The sequence below is a fragment of the Macrotis lagotis genome, chromosome 6 (genome assembly GCF_037893015.1).
Source record: "Macrotis lagotis isolate mMagLag1 chromosome 6, bilby.v1.9.chrom.fasta, whole genome shotgun sequence".
NCBI lineage: Eukaryota > Metazoa > Chordata > Mammalia > Peramelemorphia > Peramelidae > Macrotis > Macrotis lagotis.
In genome coordinates, this window is record NC_133663.1 from 71,447,925 (window position 1) to 71,467,303 (window position 19,379).

The 19,379-nt window shown below is 39.9% G+C and overlaps 1 protein-coding gene across 1 annotated transcript in view; it reads left to right on the top strand.

Annotated features, from left to right (window-relative positions):
* Positions 1 to 19,379, top strand: part of MARCHF4 (membrane associated ring-CH-type finger 4) — a 132,867-nt gene that overhangs the window by 90,129 nt on the left and 23,359 nt on the right. The window contains exons 2-3 of the mRNA XM_074191415.1: positions 2,481 to 2,636; positions 10,197 to 10,389. Of these exons, the coding sequence (XP_074047516.1) occupies positions 2,481 to 2,636; positions 10,197 to 10,389 (349 nt within the window). The remainder of the gene's footprint in view (positions 1 to 2,480; positions 2,637 to 10,196; positions 10,390 to 19,379) is intronic.

Below are 19,379 nucleotides of genomic sequence, written 5' to 3' on the forward strand. Positions count from 1 at the left end.
TTAAGGATTAAGCTGATCTGTGATACTGCAACATTGGCACATGTACTTCATTACAGTTAGGACCTGGGCTGCATGAATGGACTCTGAGGCCCACTATAGACTGAAAGTTAGACACACCTGGTCCAGACAATCAACAAAACAATAAACCAAGCTGATTTGTAATCTTTGCCGATTGCCAATTTCAGTGGTGTGAAAATGAAAATTTAACAACCGAGTTGTGCTGGTTCCAAAACACTTCTATACATATCTCCACGAACCTCCTCAGAATTGCTCATATGGATTTTACAAGAGTAAAAGGACAAAGTTTTGTGAAAATAACAAAAGTAACTAGGGCCAGGTCAGCCTGAGAAGACTTCAGGGAGAAATCAAATTTTTGAACAGTGCTCTGGAGAAAGGGAGAACTGCTTTTGCAGAAGGAAGACGTGATTGAAATCCCAGCTTTTCCATTTCCTCCTTCTACCTGTCCACTAGTGAATCTTGTCAGTCTTACCAGGAGTCGGGATACCAGGTGACAGTTAGCAGGTGACCAGGAGAACTGGAACAGGATGGGATTAATCAGAGGACACTGATTAAAGATGTCCAAAAGGTGTGTTTTTGATCCTGGCTTCTCGTCTTGTCTCACTGATTTCTGAGTGTATTTCCCCCATGTTTTTTTTTTTTGCAAGGCAATGGGGTTATGCGACTTGTCCAAGGTCACACAGCTAGCCAATTATTAAGTATCTGAATCTGGATTTGAACTCAGGTCCTCCTGACTCCAGGGTGGTGCTCTATCCACTGCACCACCTAGTTGCCCCAGTTTCCCCTCATGTTAAAGGAAATTGGAGGTTGGAGGGGGAGAACATGTTTTTGCCCCTAAATGCTGCAAACAGGACCTGTCGGATCGGGCTATCTTTTTCTCACTTAGTTGTGGATGTATTTTTCTTTCTTCCCTGGCTTCTGTTCAGGGAAGGATGAGCCTGGGTGCACTTGTGCAACTTGAGGGTCAGACATATCTACCACTTGCCTGTTGCCACCTTAGCAACCAGGAAGCTTGAGAACACTGAAAGAAGCCCTTCAGATGGGTAAGGAAGAAAAAGAAAGCCGGCCAAAATAAAGGGAAAGAAATCCAGGAATGAAGGAAACCACTCAATATTTGGTCTTGAAATACAAAGCCACTGCTCTGGGTATTGTTACTCACAGAGACCAATTTTAGATCCCCCTGCATTTTTCCTTTAGGGTTGACAACAGAGGTTCATGGCCAACAGAGCGGAAGTTCTCAAAAGGTCAACTTTCCCATCACCTTTCTGAAACCATTCCAGTAAAACCAGTCTGTCATTTGATTCCAAACCATCAGAGAAGCAGATCTGAGCAATTCTCCCAGTAGTATAGTGGTGAGAGAATATAAAGAGCTTTAGTCTGGAAGTGAGGAGCTCTGTTGGAGTCCCAACCCCATCAATGCCACTGAGAATTCAATTTAACATTAAGTATTTAATCTGTCTAGAACACAGTGGTAGGTGCTAGCAATAAGAGGATAAAAATGACATTGTCCCTTCCTTCAAAGAGTACATGTTGGATGGAGGAGGGAGTTGTGATTATGATATGTGTACTGATAAAGGTAAAAACAAAACATAATGTGGTAAAGAACTGGTAAAAAAAAGATGTAAAAGATTTGAGGAGGGAGAGAATAGCTTAGCTGGGAAGGATCTGGGTTGTTACTGTTTGTCTTTTTTTCTTGAACAGGACCTAGACATCAGAGAAGTGATGGCATGACTTGCCAGTGAATTGGATTTGAGTGAAAGAATGCTGTGCTCAGTCACTGGCCTCACTTTCTCCTCTGGGCCCAGTGGCCAGATATAAATCAGGACCACTGGACATGGCCCCCCATGCAATGAGAGACTTTGGTTTTTTTTAAGTTAAGGTCTTTACCAAGTCTGAGGGAAAGTTCCTTCATTGATTAAAACTGGTAAGAAACGAGGCTGGGTCCAGTTATCCTGATTCATATCTGGCTGTCGACCCCAGATGGCTCTGGAGGAGAAAGTGAGGCCAGTGACTTAGCACAGCCTTCACTCAAATCCAATTCTGATATCACTGCCTCCACCCCACCATGGTCTTCTTTGTGAATGAAAGAAAAGCATCATCATCATTATTATTGCATACAACTGGGAAGAGTAGGATGTTGGGAGTTCAGCTTTTACAATTCACATAGGCAGCTCTTGGTTGAATGTTAATTCAAAGTAGTTTCCATATATCTTCTTATTTGGTATTCATGACCCCCCAAGAGGTAAGTGCTATTGAGACATAAGTGACTTGCCCAAGGTCCTACAGCTGGTAAGTACACGAGGCAGAATTTGAAGCAAGGTTTGTCCTGTGCTCTTACTTTGCCACCAGTCATCTACCCTTAGCAGAGTGCAGTACACAGTAGCCCCTTCATCAATGCTTCTTGCCTTGATTCTGGTACTCCACCATCCTTTCTCACTACGTCTCTTGCTCTTTCTCTGCAGGGGGAGCTGCTAAGTCCCTGTCGCTGCGACGGGTCAGTCAAGTGTACACATCAGCCCTGCTTGATCAAGTGGATCAGCGAGAGGGGCTGTTGGAGCTGTGAATTGTGTTACTACAAGTATCACGTCATTGCCATAAGCACAAAGAATCCTCTGCAGGTAAAGGTCTAGCAGGAGGGGCCACACCTTTCTTCCCTAGACCTTAGGGTCTCTCGGAGGACTGTGTACATTCTTGGGTTTGAGGAGCGAAGACATCTACATGGTGCTCACACCCCAAACTGGGCTTTTCTTGTTGTCAGTTCAAGGGCTTTCTGCTTCTCCTTTCTCCCCTCTTTAATTCCTTTTTTTTTTACATTGCAGCAATAACGAATCCTTCCTATGCACCAATGTTATTACTATTCTACTCAAACTTTTCAGTAGCTCCCTACTACATGCAGAGTAAATTTGGAACTCCTTCAAGACCTTCCAAAATATAATGTCACTTTCCTGGTTTTTTTGCTCATCATACTCCCCTCCATAGGTTCCTTTTTTTTGTCTCCAAAAACAGTTGCTCCCACTTCTGCCTTCGAATCCATATTTACACTGTTTTCCTTGCATGGGATGCCTTCTGTACCTATCTCTCACCTACTCATGCCATTGAATTCCTAACAATCTTTATTTGGGGGGGGGGGGGTTGCAAGGCATTGGGGTTAAGTGACTTGCCCAAGGCCACACAGCTGGGTAATTATTAATTGTCTGAGGCCAAATTTGAACTCAGGTCCTCCTGACTCCAGGGCCGGTGCTCTATCCACTGTGCCTCCTAGCTGCCCCCCAAAATCTTTTAAAGTCCAACTCAAATGTCACTTCTTCCATGAAGCCTTGCTTGATTCCCCCAGTCAGAAGTTAACTTTCTATCTATCCCTTTGACATCTTAGTTCATTTGCATCTCTCATGCACATAAAATATTATTTGGAATCATAATTCTTGCATATGTGTAATATTTCTCCTGTGACCTTCTCCAGGGCAGAGACACTATGTCACACTATATCTCCTCAATACATCTAACACACTCCTCTGCACACAGCAGGAGCTTAATAAACATTAGTTGAGTTGAGTTAGAGATAGGAAGACTATCTCTGGTCCTTACATTGGCACCCTATTTTGGTTTGGGGGAAGGGATGGACATGATATGAGTCAGATAAAGATGGCAGGGAATGATGAATAAGGGGGTACAGAAATCAAGGAGAAGGATGGGGAGAGAAGAGAGAAGAGTTGGGGTCCAGAGAGGAGAAAGAGCAAGAGGAGAAGAAGCATAGAAAAGGAAGGAGCAGAAAAAAGAACAGAGAAGAAAGGCAGAAACAGGAGAAATAGGAATTAGGACAATAGTAGAGAGATGAGAGGACAAAGAAAAGGAGGGGGAGAATGGAAGACTTAGGGATAGTCAAGTGAAAAGACAAGAGTCAGATGAAAAGAGAAAGAAAACTGACAATAGAAAGGGGTGAAGGATATAAAAATGTTTTACCAAGCAAGACCTCCTTCCTAAGACCCAATGAAACAAGTCTTGACCTCACTGCCCAGCTCTCCCCACTTGCCAAGGCCTGGCACATCTAGGAGAACCAAATGAGTTGGCAGACCCTGAGCATAAACACTCATAAATTCCCCCTATCCAAAGACAGCTCTTGGTGAGAGGCACCACATAAATAAAGTGATTTGCTTCTGAAAATACCACCACACATGCATAATTAGCCAATTAAGCTGCCACATAATTAATTAGCCAGTTCCTGAGTGAGGAAGGGAACATCAGTTGGGAAGTTAGCACGGTTGGGGTGGATTTCTATCTTCTTTTTTTCTTAAGGGAAAAATGTGTGTGTCCCATTTGGGCTCTAGGGAGTCCTGACAGTCTATTTCCTGGGGTACCAGGTCTGGAAGGAATAAATCTCAGCTGCAACCTTAGAGTAGCTGGAGCAGCAATTCTCTAGGGCTTATTCTATTGCCTTCCTGAGTCGTAAGTAAGAGAAAATGAACTGGCTCTGTAGTCAGAGGTCCTGGGTTCAAAATCTGCCTGGGGGGGTGGCTAGGTGGCACAGTGGATAAAGCACCAGCCCTGGAGTCAGGAGTACCTGGGTTCAAAGCCAGTCTCAAACATTTAATAATTACCTAGTTGTGTGGCCTTGGGCAAGCCACTTAACCCCATTTGCCTTGCAAAAAACCCCCAAAAAACCAATTCTACCTTGGGTATGTGACCAATGGGTGCAATGGGTGAATCACTTTATATCCTTGGTCTCAGTTTCCTTATCTAAACATTGAAAGATTTGAGCTGGGTAGCCTTTGAGGTCCCTCAAAACTCTAAATCCATCATCCTAGAACCATTCTTTCTGTGGTCTCCTTAACACAGGAGTGGAACAGGATGGTATTGGGGTGGAACTTTAGGGGGGATCTGAGAGAATTGGGGCAAGGATGTTACAGAGATGGCACAGAAGGAGACCTAAGGAAAATGTGCTTAGGCATTGCATGTAAGTTACAAAATAACTACATATACAAACTTTCAAATTTGTGGGCATTCTACCCCTTTGTTCCCCACCCCTCAGCATTTATTTACAAATCTTGACTTTAGTAGCAGCAGATGGAGTCAAAGGGCACTTTATCCAGTTCCCTGGAGTTTCAGGTAGAAATATTAACCCCATTCAACTGACTTGTAACCTTGAAGAAGGGTTGGATCACAATTCACGATTTACCCTACAAGACCCCAAGCAGAAGTTATCTACTTTTAGACTGTAAGTCCCAGACGTATATGGGCTAACTTTTCCCTAAAGGAACAAATATTTATTTACCCTATAATCTGAGAAATCCCATCAGTGGTGTACCAATATTTTGTTTCTAAGAGACAACATTTAATAGAGAATCCTGGTCTGGGAGTCAGATGATTTAGAGTCAAGCTCAGTATTGGTAATTTTCCGGCTACGTGATCCATGCCAGACAGATTGCTTCTATGCCTTGTTCCCTTATATACGAAATGGGGAAGACTCTCAGAGTCAGGTTCAAATCCTACCTTTGACAAACACTGGAGCACCAAAGGGAGCCAACTCCCTAAATTGTTGAGGTAGAGGAATTCAAGTATATTGGCAGAGGGAGTTCTTCAGTAAGAGTTACCTATTTCAGTGAAATCCCAACTTTTGCTAAAAAAAAAAACACCCAATAATAAAAGGTTTGTAAAACTTGTCCTAACCTCCTCCCTCTACAGGGTTATTGTAAGAAACTGTTTTATAAACTGTGAAGGGCTGTACACACCTGAGTCATTAATCTCACCTCCATCTGGGTCCCTGTCATATTTTCATCTGTGAGTTCCTAGAAGTTGGACCGTGCCTATTTTGATTGCTTTGGTGCAAAGGTGGTAATTTTCACCATTCCCAAAGTGAGAATACCAGCAGAAGGAGGGCACTCGGCTCCCAGGGAGCCTTCTGTGGGTGGGGCGCAGATTGTGGAACGCATTGCTTACTCATATTGGTTTTCCAGCAAGGAACCAGACAGGAGCCTTGACGGGAGGCCCCACTGCTCAGTTCCAGGGAGACAGTTTCTGGCTTACAGATGGGGAGGTGGGGTGGAGTGGGCCTTCCTGTAAACAGGCTGCCAAGCAGAGGATGGGCAAATGAGAGCTGGGAGTTACAGTTCTGGTGCCAATGACATAGAACTGTGGGACCTTAGCAGGGTCCCTTTGCTTGAACTGGCAGCCAGGTTCATGTCCTATAGATAGATAAGATGCCCAGCCTCTTGGAAAGATGTTTGAGTCTAGGAAGGGAAATAAGATGGGTATGCAAACAATTATACTGCAGCTCAGACAATAAGAAAAGAGGTTCAGACAAAGTGCCAGAAGGAAGGTGAAGGGACTTTGAACTAAGGTCCTCTGACTCCAAAATCAGTATTCTTTCTATTCTACCACTTTCCTAGTCTAATGATCATTTAATCAGTAAATCGTTATTAAGCAATAACTACTATTGGTAGTCTCAGAGGGGTTGGGCACATAGTACCTTCTCTCTCTCCATCAAGGTGACCCTTCTGTTCTAGAGTCAATTCAATACTATGAAAGCCAGACTTCAAATGAAAAGGGTTAGTTAGATTTCTTTTTTCATGTTTCTTGGTTTCTTACACTATCACCTTGGTATATTCAGGGAAGATTTACTTAAAGCTTAGGTTTGTTCTGTGGTCTCCCCAAAAGGAGATCAAAGAGATACATAATGTACAATATATGATATAAACATGTAAAAACAAAAAAAGGTTTAGCACAAAAAGGATCTCACAAATATTCACAAGAATACAAACTAACTTTCTTCTAGGAGGTTGAAACCTAAAAACATTGAAACATAAGGCATTTTCTGAGATTGTAGGATGTCTTCTATTTTATACTTTATCTCAGTTCTCTACTCTCCTCTTTGAGCTGGAATAGTTTCCTTTACACCTTCCAAAGTGCAGCTGGTCCTGGCTGAGGATCATTGCCTTCAAACCTGTATGTTCCTAACTCAAAATCAATTCATACACATGTGTAGGACAGTTTTTATTCTATTTTGTAAAAATGTAAAGATGTATAAAAGGATTTACAGTATTTCATAGGAAAACACAAAGATGAGGCAGTCAGAGGCAAGTTCAACTTTTGTGGAAATAACCAACAAACAACCAAGATGGAGAAAGACCACCCCTACATACTTCATTTGAAGACCTAGAATTACATGTTGTCACCTGGAGATTCTGAAAGTCTGAACTAGAAGTGATCACTCCCTTTTTAAAGGTCCACTGAGTCACTGGCTCATTGGGAGGTGAGGTGGAGTGGGCCTTCCTGTAAACAGGCTGCCAAGCAGAGGATGGAAAGTGAGAGCTGGGAGTTCCAATTCTGGTGCTCATGAGGACATGGGCCACAGTTGCCCACGAGGACATGGCTTCATCACCCTCAAAGACCTACAGCAGGAGTCTACGTGGGGAATCGGTCAGGGGCACTAACATTCCCAAAGAACCCAGTCACTGAGAGAGCACATGGTGTCTACTGGAAGTGAACAAGGAAGTTCTATGGTTAGCTCTACAACCCCAACTGGATAGCTTTATGTAGCTTTAACTCTGAATGCAGAATGTTCAAAGAAAAGGCATCAGGAAAAGACCCATTCTGAAATTAAGCAGCTATTCCTCAGTTTCTTTCTGATTTCCTTTATTTAGACTGGAGACACTAAAATTTAGAGCATTGACAATGACTTCAGTATGCCTTGGAATGGGAAAAGATGCCTTCTGAGCTGCCCTCTTCTCTTTTGCCACCATGTTGTACCACAGGTTTATGCAATGAGTCGCTTACTATGATTAACAGATTTAGGTGAGATCTTATGATGAATGATCAGAAGGATAGATATAATTCATGACCCAGGGTTCTGTCTCAAGAGATGGGTTCTGGATTTGTCCATTCTTAGGAACAAGCCGTCAAACTCACTCTTTGGTTCTTCTGTCTCTTTGCAGAGTTTACTCAGGGAAAATTTGTGAATATAGATTTGTGTGGGTTTCTATTTATGTGGTTAAAAGATCTCCCAAATCCCATATAAGTACGTGAATTAACAATGAATATCATGTGTAGGACAGCCTTAATTCTATTTTGTAAAAATATAAAGATGTATAAAAGGATTCACAAAATCTCAGTATAAAATAAAAACAAATCTCCCTCTCTTCCCTACAAATAAATTCCCATGTGATTTGAATTCCCCTTAGAAAGTAAAAGAACTTGGAATTTCTAGACAACAGAACCCCATCATTCCAATGAGACTTTTTCACCTTAGACATACAAATAAGCAATTAACCTTATGATACTACTCTGACACCTTGAATTACCTCTGGAAAGAAAATGTGCTTGAGCTTGCTGAAAAGGCAATCCTGTTCCCATCCAATAAGTCATGGTAATAGGAAAGTGCCATCTTTGATGGCTTTTAACTCTGCCACTCTTAGAATTTCTTATAAAGGTGTTTGTGTGTGTGTGTGTGTGTGTGTGTGTGTGTGTGTGTGTGTGTGTGGTCTCAGACACTTAATACAAACCTATCTGTGAGAACTTGGGCTAGTTCCCTTAACAAAAAAATAAAGAGAAGTTTCGGGACCTGTTGAATTTCATATGATGGAGGGATATTCTTAGTAAAAAAGGAGATACTTGGCAGGAAGTTGGTGATGTATAGTTGGAGTTTAGAGGAGAGATTTTAAGACTGGGTTAGTAAGTTATCTGTATTGAGGTGTTAAGTGAATCCATGGAAATATGTGAGATCTCCAAGGACTAATAGTAGAGAGAAAAAAGGGATGAGGACTTAGCTCAGTCTTTAGTGTTGGTGAGGAAGATGGTGCTAAGATCAAAAGTTTTTCAAGGTCTTTCTGGTATTCAAAACTAACCAAATCTACTCCCCATAACCCTCTCTTATCTTAATTTTTGCAACCTCAGCCTTGGTACCATGATGTTAACTTTTGGATCCTTCACTGAGCAGAGAGTAAAGATTTCTATTGGTATCCAGACACGTCAGAATAGTCCAGTCAAAGTTTCTTTTTGATAGTGCTTTTCCCTTAATTATATCCTGTTTTACAAGCCATTCCCCAATTGACAAATGGTCAAAGGATATGCAAAGGTAATTTACATTTGAGGAAATCAAAGCAATCCATAGTCATATGAAAAATTTCTCTAAATCATTACTTATTAGAGAAATGCAAATTAAAGCATCTCTGAGATGCCACCTCACACCTCTCAGATTGGCCAATATGACCAGAAAGACAATGATCAATGTTGGAAGGGTTGTAGAACATCTTGGACACTATTTTACACTATTGGTGGAGCTGTGAAGTCATTTAACCTTTCTGGAGAGCAATTTGGAATTAACGTCCAAAAGGCAACAAAAATGTGCATATCCTTTGATCCAGCAATACCACTACTGGGTTCATACCCTGAGGAGATGATGAAAAAGGGTAAAAACATCACTTGTACAAAAATATTCATAGCAGCCCTGTTTGTGGTGGCAAAGAATTGGAAATTAAGTGAATGTCTTTCAATTGGGGAATGGCTTAACAAACTGTGGTATATGTATGTCAGGGAACACTATTATTCTATTATAAACCAGGAGGGACAGGAATTCAGAGAAGCCTGGAAGGCTCTGCATGAACTGATGATGAATGAGATGAGCAGAACCAGGAGAACATTGCACACCTAATAGCAACATGGGCGTGATGATCAACCTTGATGGACTTGCTTATTCCATCAGTGCAACAATCAGGAGCTATCTGTGGTGGAGAATACCATATGTATCTGGAGAAAGAATTGTGGAGTTTGAACAAAGACTATTACCTTCAATTTAGAAAAATAACCCATTATCTTATTATGTAATTTTACTATCTCTTATACTTTATTTTTCTACCTTAAGGATATGATTTCTCTCTCATCATATTCAACTGAGATCAATTTATGCTGTGGAAACAAAAAAATTATATTCTGTTTTATTCCCTTTATTCCCAGAACTCTGAACTTTTCTACCAACACAGAACCCCCTAGATAATTTTTATTTTTATCTTGAATATGGTGGGAGAGAGGGGTTCAATGTGTTGTGTCTTATTCAGAAGCTTGCAAATACATCAAAGATTGTAATAAGCCAAAACACTCTGGTCTGGATTCCAACAGATTTGGGAGAGGTAGGAGATGGGGGAAAGCTATGCAAGCATTTTGCTAATCTCCTTTTCTGTCTTATCCAGTGGCAGGCCATTTCTCTGACGGTCATTGAGAAAGTCCAGATTGCAGCAGCCATCCTGGGTTCTCTCTTCCTCATCGCCAGCATCTCTTGGCTCATCTGGTCCACCTTCAGTCCCTCAGCCAAATGGCAACGCCAGGACCTCCTCTTCCAGATCTGCTATGGGATGTATGGCTTCATGGACGTGGTGTGCATAGGTGGGTCAGCATAATTGGTTCCCCAATGGGCAAGGGAATAGATGGCCCCAAGACCCAGAGACCAACAGCTCCCTTTGCCAGAGAGAGAAGTTCTCTTGGGTCTGCCTTTGAAAGGTAGATATAAACAAGAATTGAAGACCTCAGCAGGGTGATTCCTAGGAAGCCTGGAGGTAAGTATATTCCATAAGGGAGAGGCAAACACTTTCCCCAGCAGAATACAATCAGGAGTCTTGACCCTGGGGCCTTTAATGAGAATCAAAGCTTATCTGAGAAATGCCAGTCTATTCCTGTCTCTCCCATAAATATCTCGACACCTCTTAGAAGGAAAGATTGTTAAGTAGTCTCAAAACTCATTCACATAGTATTGACATTTACTTAATGCTATAGAGCAGGGTGGTCTCCTGGAAATTGAAGTCAGAAGATCTGAGTTCAAATTCTGCCTATGATACTTACCAAATGTATGACCATAAGCCTCAGTTTCCTCATCTGGGAAAGAAGTCATTAGGATTAGAATATGGATTCTTAGCCTTTTTAATGTAATGGACACTCAGAAAGTTTTTAAATGTGTAAAGTAAAATACACAGAATTGCAAGGAAATTAATCATTTTTTTCCATGCTGAAGTCCACAAATTCCCTGAAATTCATCCATAAATCTCTATGGACCCCAGGTTAAGTATTTCTGTCTGGATCTTCCCTCCCAGACTTAAATCCTTCTAGAAATGCATGGAAATGGTACCAGTACTCTTCATCAGAGATCAGTCCCTAGTTCTTCTCAGAGCCCTTGCACAAGCCTCTGCTCCTTTTTCTTATGAACTCTATTCTCAAAGAGTACTATGATATCAGGGAGGTGATGCCATGACATAATTGTGAATTAGATTTGAGTGAGGGGGCTGTGCTAAGTCACCAGCTTCACTTTCTCCTCCAGAGCCATCTGGGTCTACTGACCAGATATGGATCAGGATACTGGAGATGGCCCTGGATGTGAGGAAATCAGGGTTAAGTCACACAACCAGGCCATACAATCAGGGTTAAGTCACACAACCTTTTTTACCAAGGTCACACAACTAGTTAGTGTCAAGTGTCTGAGGCTGGATTTGAACTCCTATCTTCCTGACTTTAAGGAAGTTAAGAAGTTAAGACTTCTGCTCTATACTCTGTGCCACCTAGCTGCCCCATGAGTTCTATTATGCCAGGGTGGGTTAATATAACCTAGAAATACCAACTGAACCCCATGTCCCCATGTACATGTGCATAGCCCCAATTGTAGCATTTAAGTTCTTGTCCATATTTGTCCGTATAAATTTTTTTTGTCTTTTCTGAATTTTGAGGTAGTGATATGTGATTAATTACTTGGTCCATTCTTGATTGCTGTTGTCAGTTTGCAAGGTTTTATCTTTTTCTGAGAGTAAAAGTAATATTATTTTAGCAGATTCTATGCTTGGTCAAGTAGATACCAGAATAAGTTTCACGAAACATCCTCCAAGACTTTACATTTCCTTGACAGCATTTTATAAGAATAGCCACAGGAAACTTTTTTTACCACAAGATTTCTCCTCACCCTCTATTCACTGTGAAAATAGAAAAAAAAACACCACTTATTCAGAAGAAGAACTCTATTTTTAATGAACCTTTTAGTATTGGGAAAGTCAAAGTCTATCAGTCTCAGCATGGGTTAACTGGAGAGAATGTTGTCAGAGACAAGACCATCTGAGGCTTGTGTGATGTTTTTCCTTCTTTCTTGAAGAAAACCATGACATCAAGAAGGTGATACCATGACATGCTTGTAAATTAGGTTTTTTAAATTTTTTTAAACTGAGACAATGTAATTTTGGTGATGTTATATACTGATTAAGTCATTCTTTTTAACATTTTTTTATTTATCTAAGACAATAGGGTTAAATGACTTGACCAAGGTCACACAGCTAGGCAATTAAATTATTAAGTGTTTGAGGTCATATTTGAACTGCAGGGCCAGTGCTCTATCCACTGAGCCACCTAGCTGCCTTGTGAATTAGGTTTCGAGTGATGGGATGCTGTTCCAAATCACCAATGTTACTTTCTCCTCTGGAGCCATCTGAGTCCAATGACCAGATATGAATCAGGAGGACTGAGATGATCCTGGATGCAAAGAAATCAGGGTTAAGTGACTTGCACAAGGTCACACAGTTAGTACATACTTGAGTTTGGATTTGAACTCATGTCCTCCTGACTTCAGGAGCAGTGCCATACTCACTGTGCCATCTAGTTGCAATCTAAGGCTTACATAAAGTTATTATCACTCAGCTGTTGGGGATTCTTTGGGAACAAGATCTCAGATAGCATCAGCATAGCCCAAAGTTCAAGCTTCCCCAAGGGCAGAAATAACCAAGGGAATGGTAACATAAATGCATTGAGAAAGCTGCAAAGAATAGCAACTCATCCCCACTCCCTTAGCTGAACAACTCAACCACAAGAAGGTTTCATCAGCAATTTTCCTCTTCCTCCCTCCAAAGCGCTTCTCTAACAAGAACTCAATGTGCCAATGTCTTAGTCTCTGTTTCTTTTTGTGTTTCTTTGTCTGTCTCTATTTGTCTCTGTCTCTTTCTCTCTCTGTCTCTCCCTCTCCCTCTTTCTGTTTTACTCTCTGTCTCTCTGTCTCTGTCTCTGTCTCTGTCTCTGTCTCTGTCTCTCTCTCTCTCTCTCTCTCTCTCTCTCTCTCTCTCTCTTTCATTCTGTCTGTCTACCTCTTTCTCTTTCTCCACCCCTCCTCACACATTGTGCATGGGTAGACTCAAAGTAAGAGAGGCTGATATCTTATTTTGGGCTCTGGGAAATATTTGCTGTCTTCCTGTCCCCTAAATCAACTATCTTGTCTCTTTGATTGAGGCAAGAGGAAATCAAATATGTCAAAAGGAAGCTTCTTTTGGCAATTCATATAATGTCATTTAAAGGAAATGCCACCCATGGATGGAGAGAGGTTGTCATTTCTAAGAGGCTATACCTTCACAGTCAGACTTTACATACTGGAGCTGCCAGTCTTTAAGTGATTTTCTCATCATTTAATTATTTTTGAGTGTTATTTTATTTTTTCTAATTACATGCAAAGATGGCTTTCAACATTCATCTTTTTGTAAGTTTTTGAGTTTTACATTTCTCTACCTCCTTCCCTTCCCTCCTTCCTGACCATGACTACACATAATCTTATTTAGTTATACATGTACCATCATGTATATCATATTCCCATGTTAGTCATGTTATAAAAGAAGAATCATAACTAAAGGAGAAAAACCATGAGAAAGGAAAAAAACCAAACGAAGTTTTAAAAAGTAAAATAGTATGCTTTTCTCAGCATTCAAATGCCATAGTTTTTTCTCTGGTTGTAAATGACATTTTTCCAGAGTGATTTTTTACTTGTTTCTAAACTTTTCTCTATCTCCTTATATCTCTCTCTTCTCTTCTCTTCTCTTCTCTTCTCTTCTCTTCTCTTCTCTTCTCTTCTCTTCTCTTCTCTTCTCTTCTCTTCTCTTCTCTTCTCTTCTCTTCTCTTCTCTTCTCTTCTCTTCTGTCTCTTTTCTCTTCCTCTTTGTCTCCCTCTGTTATTTTATATATTTTTCTCATATTGTCTCACTATATTTCCTCTATCTCTCATTTTCTGCATCCCTGCTATAAGCACAGAATGTCATCCATTTATATTTATGATGATTCTTTCCTTTTTCTCTTGTTGATAGGAAAACAATTTCTGAGCATTTAATACCCCATTGTGCCATATCCATCTGGTCAGGAGGGGCCCCATTTGGCCCAACAAGTTAGTCATCCCTTGAAGACAAGTAGCTGAGCTGCAGAGAGAAATGCTGAGGGACTCTAATTGTTTTCTAGAGTCTATTGAGCTGCTATCAAAAAGCATGAAGAACAGTTTATAGTCTCACTCCATTGCCTAATTCAGTGGGGAACAAACTGCTTTATCATTTTGTTGATTGCCGTAAAATATACTCCAGTTACAGAATGTTCCTGAGATATAGGGAGGGGAACAGAGTTATTGTTCCCAATTTACAGATGAGGAAATTGGGGTTCAGGAATATTGAGTGAGTTGTCGAAGACAGTCCAGGAACACAGAAATTTTACCAGCAGAGCTGGAGGCCCATTCCTATGGTCTTTGAAGGTGACTATCTGGCTGCCCTCATTGTAGAAGAAATAGATGGTTAAAAATCAACAAGGAAGTAAAAATAGTTGAGAAGTGAGAGGGGAAAAAGAGTCAGGAGTGGGGAGGAGATAGGGTAGTTGGGACATATGGAAAGAACCAACTAATGGCTAAGATCAAGACCCAGTTTCAATCAGAACGGACTGAAAGACAAAGTAGGTAGTCACCTTAGATTCCATCTAGTGGAAGTTTTAGAAGGAGGAGTATTATTATTATTAGCAATGATTAAAATAATCTAGCATATATTTAACACTTAAGGTTTGCAAAGTGCTTTACATATAAAATTGTATTCTTACAACAACAATGGGAGATAGGTGCTATTCTTATCCCCAATTTACAGATGAGGAAACTACAGCTAGTAAGTATCTGAAGTCATATTGGAAACCATGTCTTCCTGATACCAAGGGCAGCAACTCTAGCCACTGAACCATCTAGATGCTGATGATAAACAGATGCCAACCTAGTCCTGCCTCTGCTTTAAAGCTCACTGGTACTTGACCGATTCAGTTCCTGAGTAAAAGAACCAATTAATAGAAGCAAGGGAGCAAGGTGTCCTCCCCTCTATTTTTTTTCCCCGAAAGACCAAGGAGGGAAAAAGTCATTGTCTACAATAAGTCTTTGAGACTGATTGTGGTTTTTAGTTACTAGAGTTCGATTCAAAATAAAAAAAAATTTATTGAGCCCACATTATATGCTAGGTATTAGAGATACAAAGACAGAAATGAGATATCCCTCTCTTTGGTCAGCTTGCATTCTACTAAATTACTATTGCAGCAGTTAAGTCAATCATTGGAAGAGTATTTTAGTTTGACATAGTAGGAGATACAGAGATGTATAAATGTGATTCCTGTTTTCAAGGAGCTCATACTCTACAGAGAAAGATGGAGAGATGAGATTAACACATAGTAAAGATCAATGCCAGTCTGACAAGAAGCTTCTATTAACCACCTGCTATAGGCCAGATCCTATGCTACAAAGAAAGATAAAAGATGATCCCTTTCAAAGTATTTCGAATCTAACGGGTGAATAGAAGCCATCATGTAAGTGTAAAATTATATATTGCAGACTCTGCATTTCACTAGTCAGGAAGGGTATCATGGAAAAGAACTTATCTGAACCTGAAAGATGGATCACATAGACAGATTTAGACAAAGGGAAGAAGAAAGAAGCTGATTCCAGGCAAAGAGGATAACATGAACTATAGAGCCAAGGAAAGAATGTGAATAGTCAGTTCATAGGATAATGAAGAGACTGGTCAGTCTGGAGCACAGGCTTGTTTCAAGGAATAATGAGAAGTAAGATTGGATAAAGCAAAAGTGCAGAAGGAAGAAGTCAGGGAAAAGAAGTTTGGAAAATCAAGACTTTCTTGTCTGAGAAGGCTGATTTAACCTAGATTTCCCTGGGACCAAACTCCTGGATAATCTCAGAGCAGTAGCTCAAGCTCCCCTCCAGCCATGACCCTTGGCTGCTCTGACCTCATGTTGCTAAAGCAGACACTATAGTAGCCACCTTAGTCATCTTTTTAAAAGGGCCCGGAATCACAAATATCTCCAAAGATGGCTCAAATAGGAATTGAGAGGTTTTGTCTGAGTTGACCAACAAGTATGTCTGTTTTTATTCAATTTCTGTTAGGGGAAGCAGAGAGCCTTCTCCAGTCTTATGGTTAGAGAAAAGAGCTTTGTGTTTAGTTATACCAACCAAATTCAAACATCTGATGACACCAATTACTACAGGATAGGAGTGGCATCATGAAATAATATAAACTGCCCAATTAAACTCAGTGTGGTAGTGATAAAGGAGCATGGGGGCTTCCTGAGCAGAAGAATAGACCTAGAATAAACATACCTGGAGCAGCGACTAGGCAGACATCCTGAACTCAGCACCCAAATATGATGAATTATACCAACACCATAGGATAACACATCACTACTCTTTTTTTTCCAGCAATAAAATACCTAAAGGGATTTCCATCCTAATAATATGGTCACTGTAGTATCACAATTATTCATCATTGTAGTGTAGCAGTTGCCATGAATTCTTAAAGGTTACACTAGTGAAACCCAAGTCTTGGCAAGGTCACTGGGTTAGAAAGTGTTCAAGAATGGGCCCACCAATAGATTGTCTATTTGCTATCTGAAGATCAGCCCTAGTCAAGTTCAGAGAGACTCATTACCATATTGGTGGAATTTTTTCATCCATAGAAATTTTTAGTCTGAAGTCTATGAACCTGTTTGTTTTTTGTTTTAAATATATTTTGATAATTGTATTATTTTATTCTCAAATTAATTCCATGTGTTTTATTTTATGTATTGAAAAACATGATTCTTAAAAATTTAAAAGTCTTATTTTAAGTCATTCAGGAGTTGTGACTTGCAATCGGGGAGGGAGTGCTCATACCATCAAAATCATAGACCTTAAAAGTGTGGAAAAAGTATAGTCATACTGTGTAAAGGCACAAAGAATTATCTTTTCAACTAAACTACAAGATCCCCACTGGAAGGAATAAACTTGCTTTCTCTGTCTGTCTTTCTGTGTCTGTGCTTCTCTCTCTCTCTCTCTCTCTCTCTCTCTCTCTCTCTCTCTCTCTCTCTCTCTCTCTCTCTCTTTCTATCTGTCTATTTCTGTCTCTGTCTGTCTCTCTTTCCACAAAGGTAGGTACACAGTAAATGCTAAATAAGTGAATTTGGCTTAATATCTGGGTAGTTCCCAAACGTCAGTGAAGTAATTTATTGAATCATTTCTACTACTAAGTATTTTATCAGGCAATTGAGGGAGGAAATGGAGAATTGGGGAAAAAGTAAAAAAACATTATTCCTGCCTTTAGGAGCTTACAATTATATGATGTTAGAGCTTCTCTAGACCATAAAAATTATTTAGCCCAATACCTTGATTTTAGCAGTGAGGAAACCTAGTCTTAGATGTAAGTTCCATCTTCTGCATGAAGATTTTTCTCCTCTCCAGATGCTTGTTTCTCCTTGAAAATTATTTTGTATTTATTTTTATATATATTTATTTCAAAGATAAATTTCAAATACAATTGAAAGAGAAAGCACAGAATCTTAGAGTTGAAGGAACTTCAATGGTCTTGTCCCACTCAGACCTACTTAAGAATCCCTTTTACATCAACCCCAATGAGTTATCATCTAGCTTTCACATGAAAATTTCTAGTGGGGAAGAACTAATAATTGGATGCCTCAAGGCATCCCAACATGTATTTGTAGTATTCTAATTATTGAGAAAATTTTCCTTGCAACAAGATTAGAGAGGCGATAGTTTTGCTGTAATCTTTCTTGGCTGAACCTGTCTCCAACCCTGAGTTATTACATATTTAGTGTTATATATATCGAGGACTGCTTTCAATTTTGAGGACAGCCACCTCCTTCAGCTATTTTCTCTTTGAGTCATTTTGCCACCATTCAGAATTTTCTTTAAGAAATTGCAGAACATAGTTCAGGTCTGGGTCTCCACAGATCTGGGTAAAAGATCCTTTACAAGCACTCAAGGTAACAATATTGGGTACAAAGATACAGAACAACATTTACTCATTTCTGGAAAAAGCAATCTTTTGTTCACTCATGTTGTTGTTAAGTTCTTTATTGCTTCACCATTTTCAGGAGCTATGTACTGAGTCTTCTCTCTCCAAGAGACTTGTGATACCCAGGAACTCCTCTTTAGTCAAGTGACCAATAAGTATTTTTAAGTGCCAACTGGGTACCTGTTATTATATCTGATGCTGGGGTACAAAAAGAATAATCTTGTCCGTCCAGTTTCTGCTTCCAAGGAGCTTATATTATATTGAGAAAAATATGCATAAATAGGTACAAAACACACAGAAAATAAGCATAAAGTAAATAGCCATTTGGGGAAGAAGAACTAGACTTTGAGGGATCAGGAAAAGTGTGAGCTGAATTTTGAAGAGGTTAAGGCATTCTAAAGTAAGTATAGTATATAGGTACCTTAATACAGTAAGAGGAAGACATATGGAGGGAGTATTCTCCTGGCATGAACACAATCTGTGCAAAGATATGAGAATGGAAAATAAAATATCATGTAAGAGGGCAAATTTGGTTCCAGATTGTCAGGGTTTAAATGCCAAACAGAGGGGGGTTGCATTTAATTTCATCCATCACTAAGTACAGTGTCTACCATATTAAGTACAAGGTGTTTAATAAATGATTGTTGGCTTCACTTGATTCTAGAGAAATCCACTTGAGTTTCTTGAGCAAGGGAATAACATGGTCAGATCCTGGTACTATGTGGAGGATGGATTGCAGAAGGGAAAAATTGGATGCAGGAAGACTATTCAGGAGTTTGTTGTAATAGGAGAGGGGATAAAGTCAGTAATTACATATATGTGTGTGTATACATAATAGATGTATTATATATATAATATATGCAATAAATATATAATGCATACTATATATATATATAATAAATGTTAGTTTTGAAAATACTAAATCACATATAAAATACAGTACTGTATCTTTAAACAGTTCTAGCAAGAAAGGAGCTAGGTTCTCTTTATTTTAAAAAAAAATTTCAGTAACCAAGCATTTATTTTCTCTTTCATCCGTTCCCCCATCCACCCCTGCACTGAAAAGGAAAACAGAGCAAAAGTCTTGAAACAAATACACAATAATTAGAACAAATGCCCACATTGGCCCTGTCCAAAAATATGTGTCTCATTCTGCATCAGGATCCAGCTCTCTGACAGGAGGTGGGTAGCATTCTTCATCATCAGGTCTCCAGCATAGTGAGTGGTTGGTCATTACACTGATTAGAGTTCTTAGTGTTATTGTACACATTGTTCTCC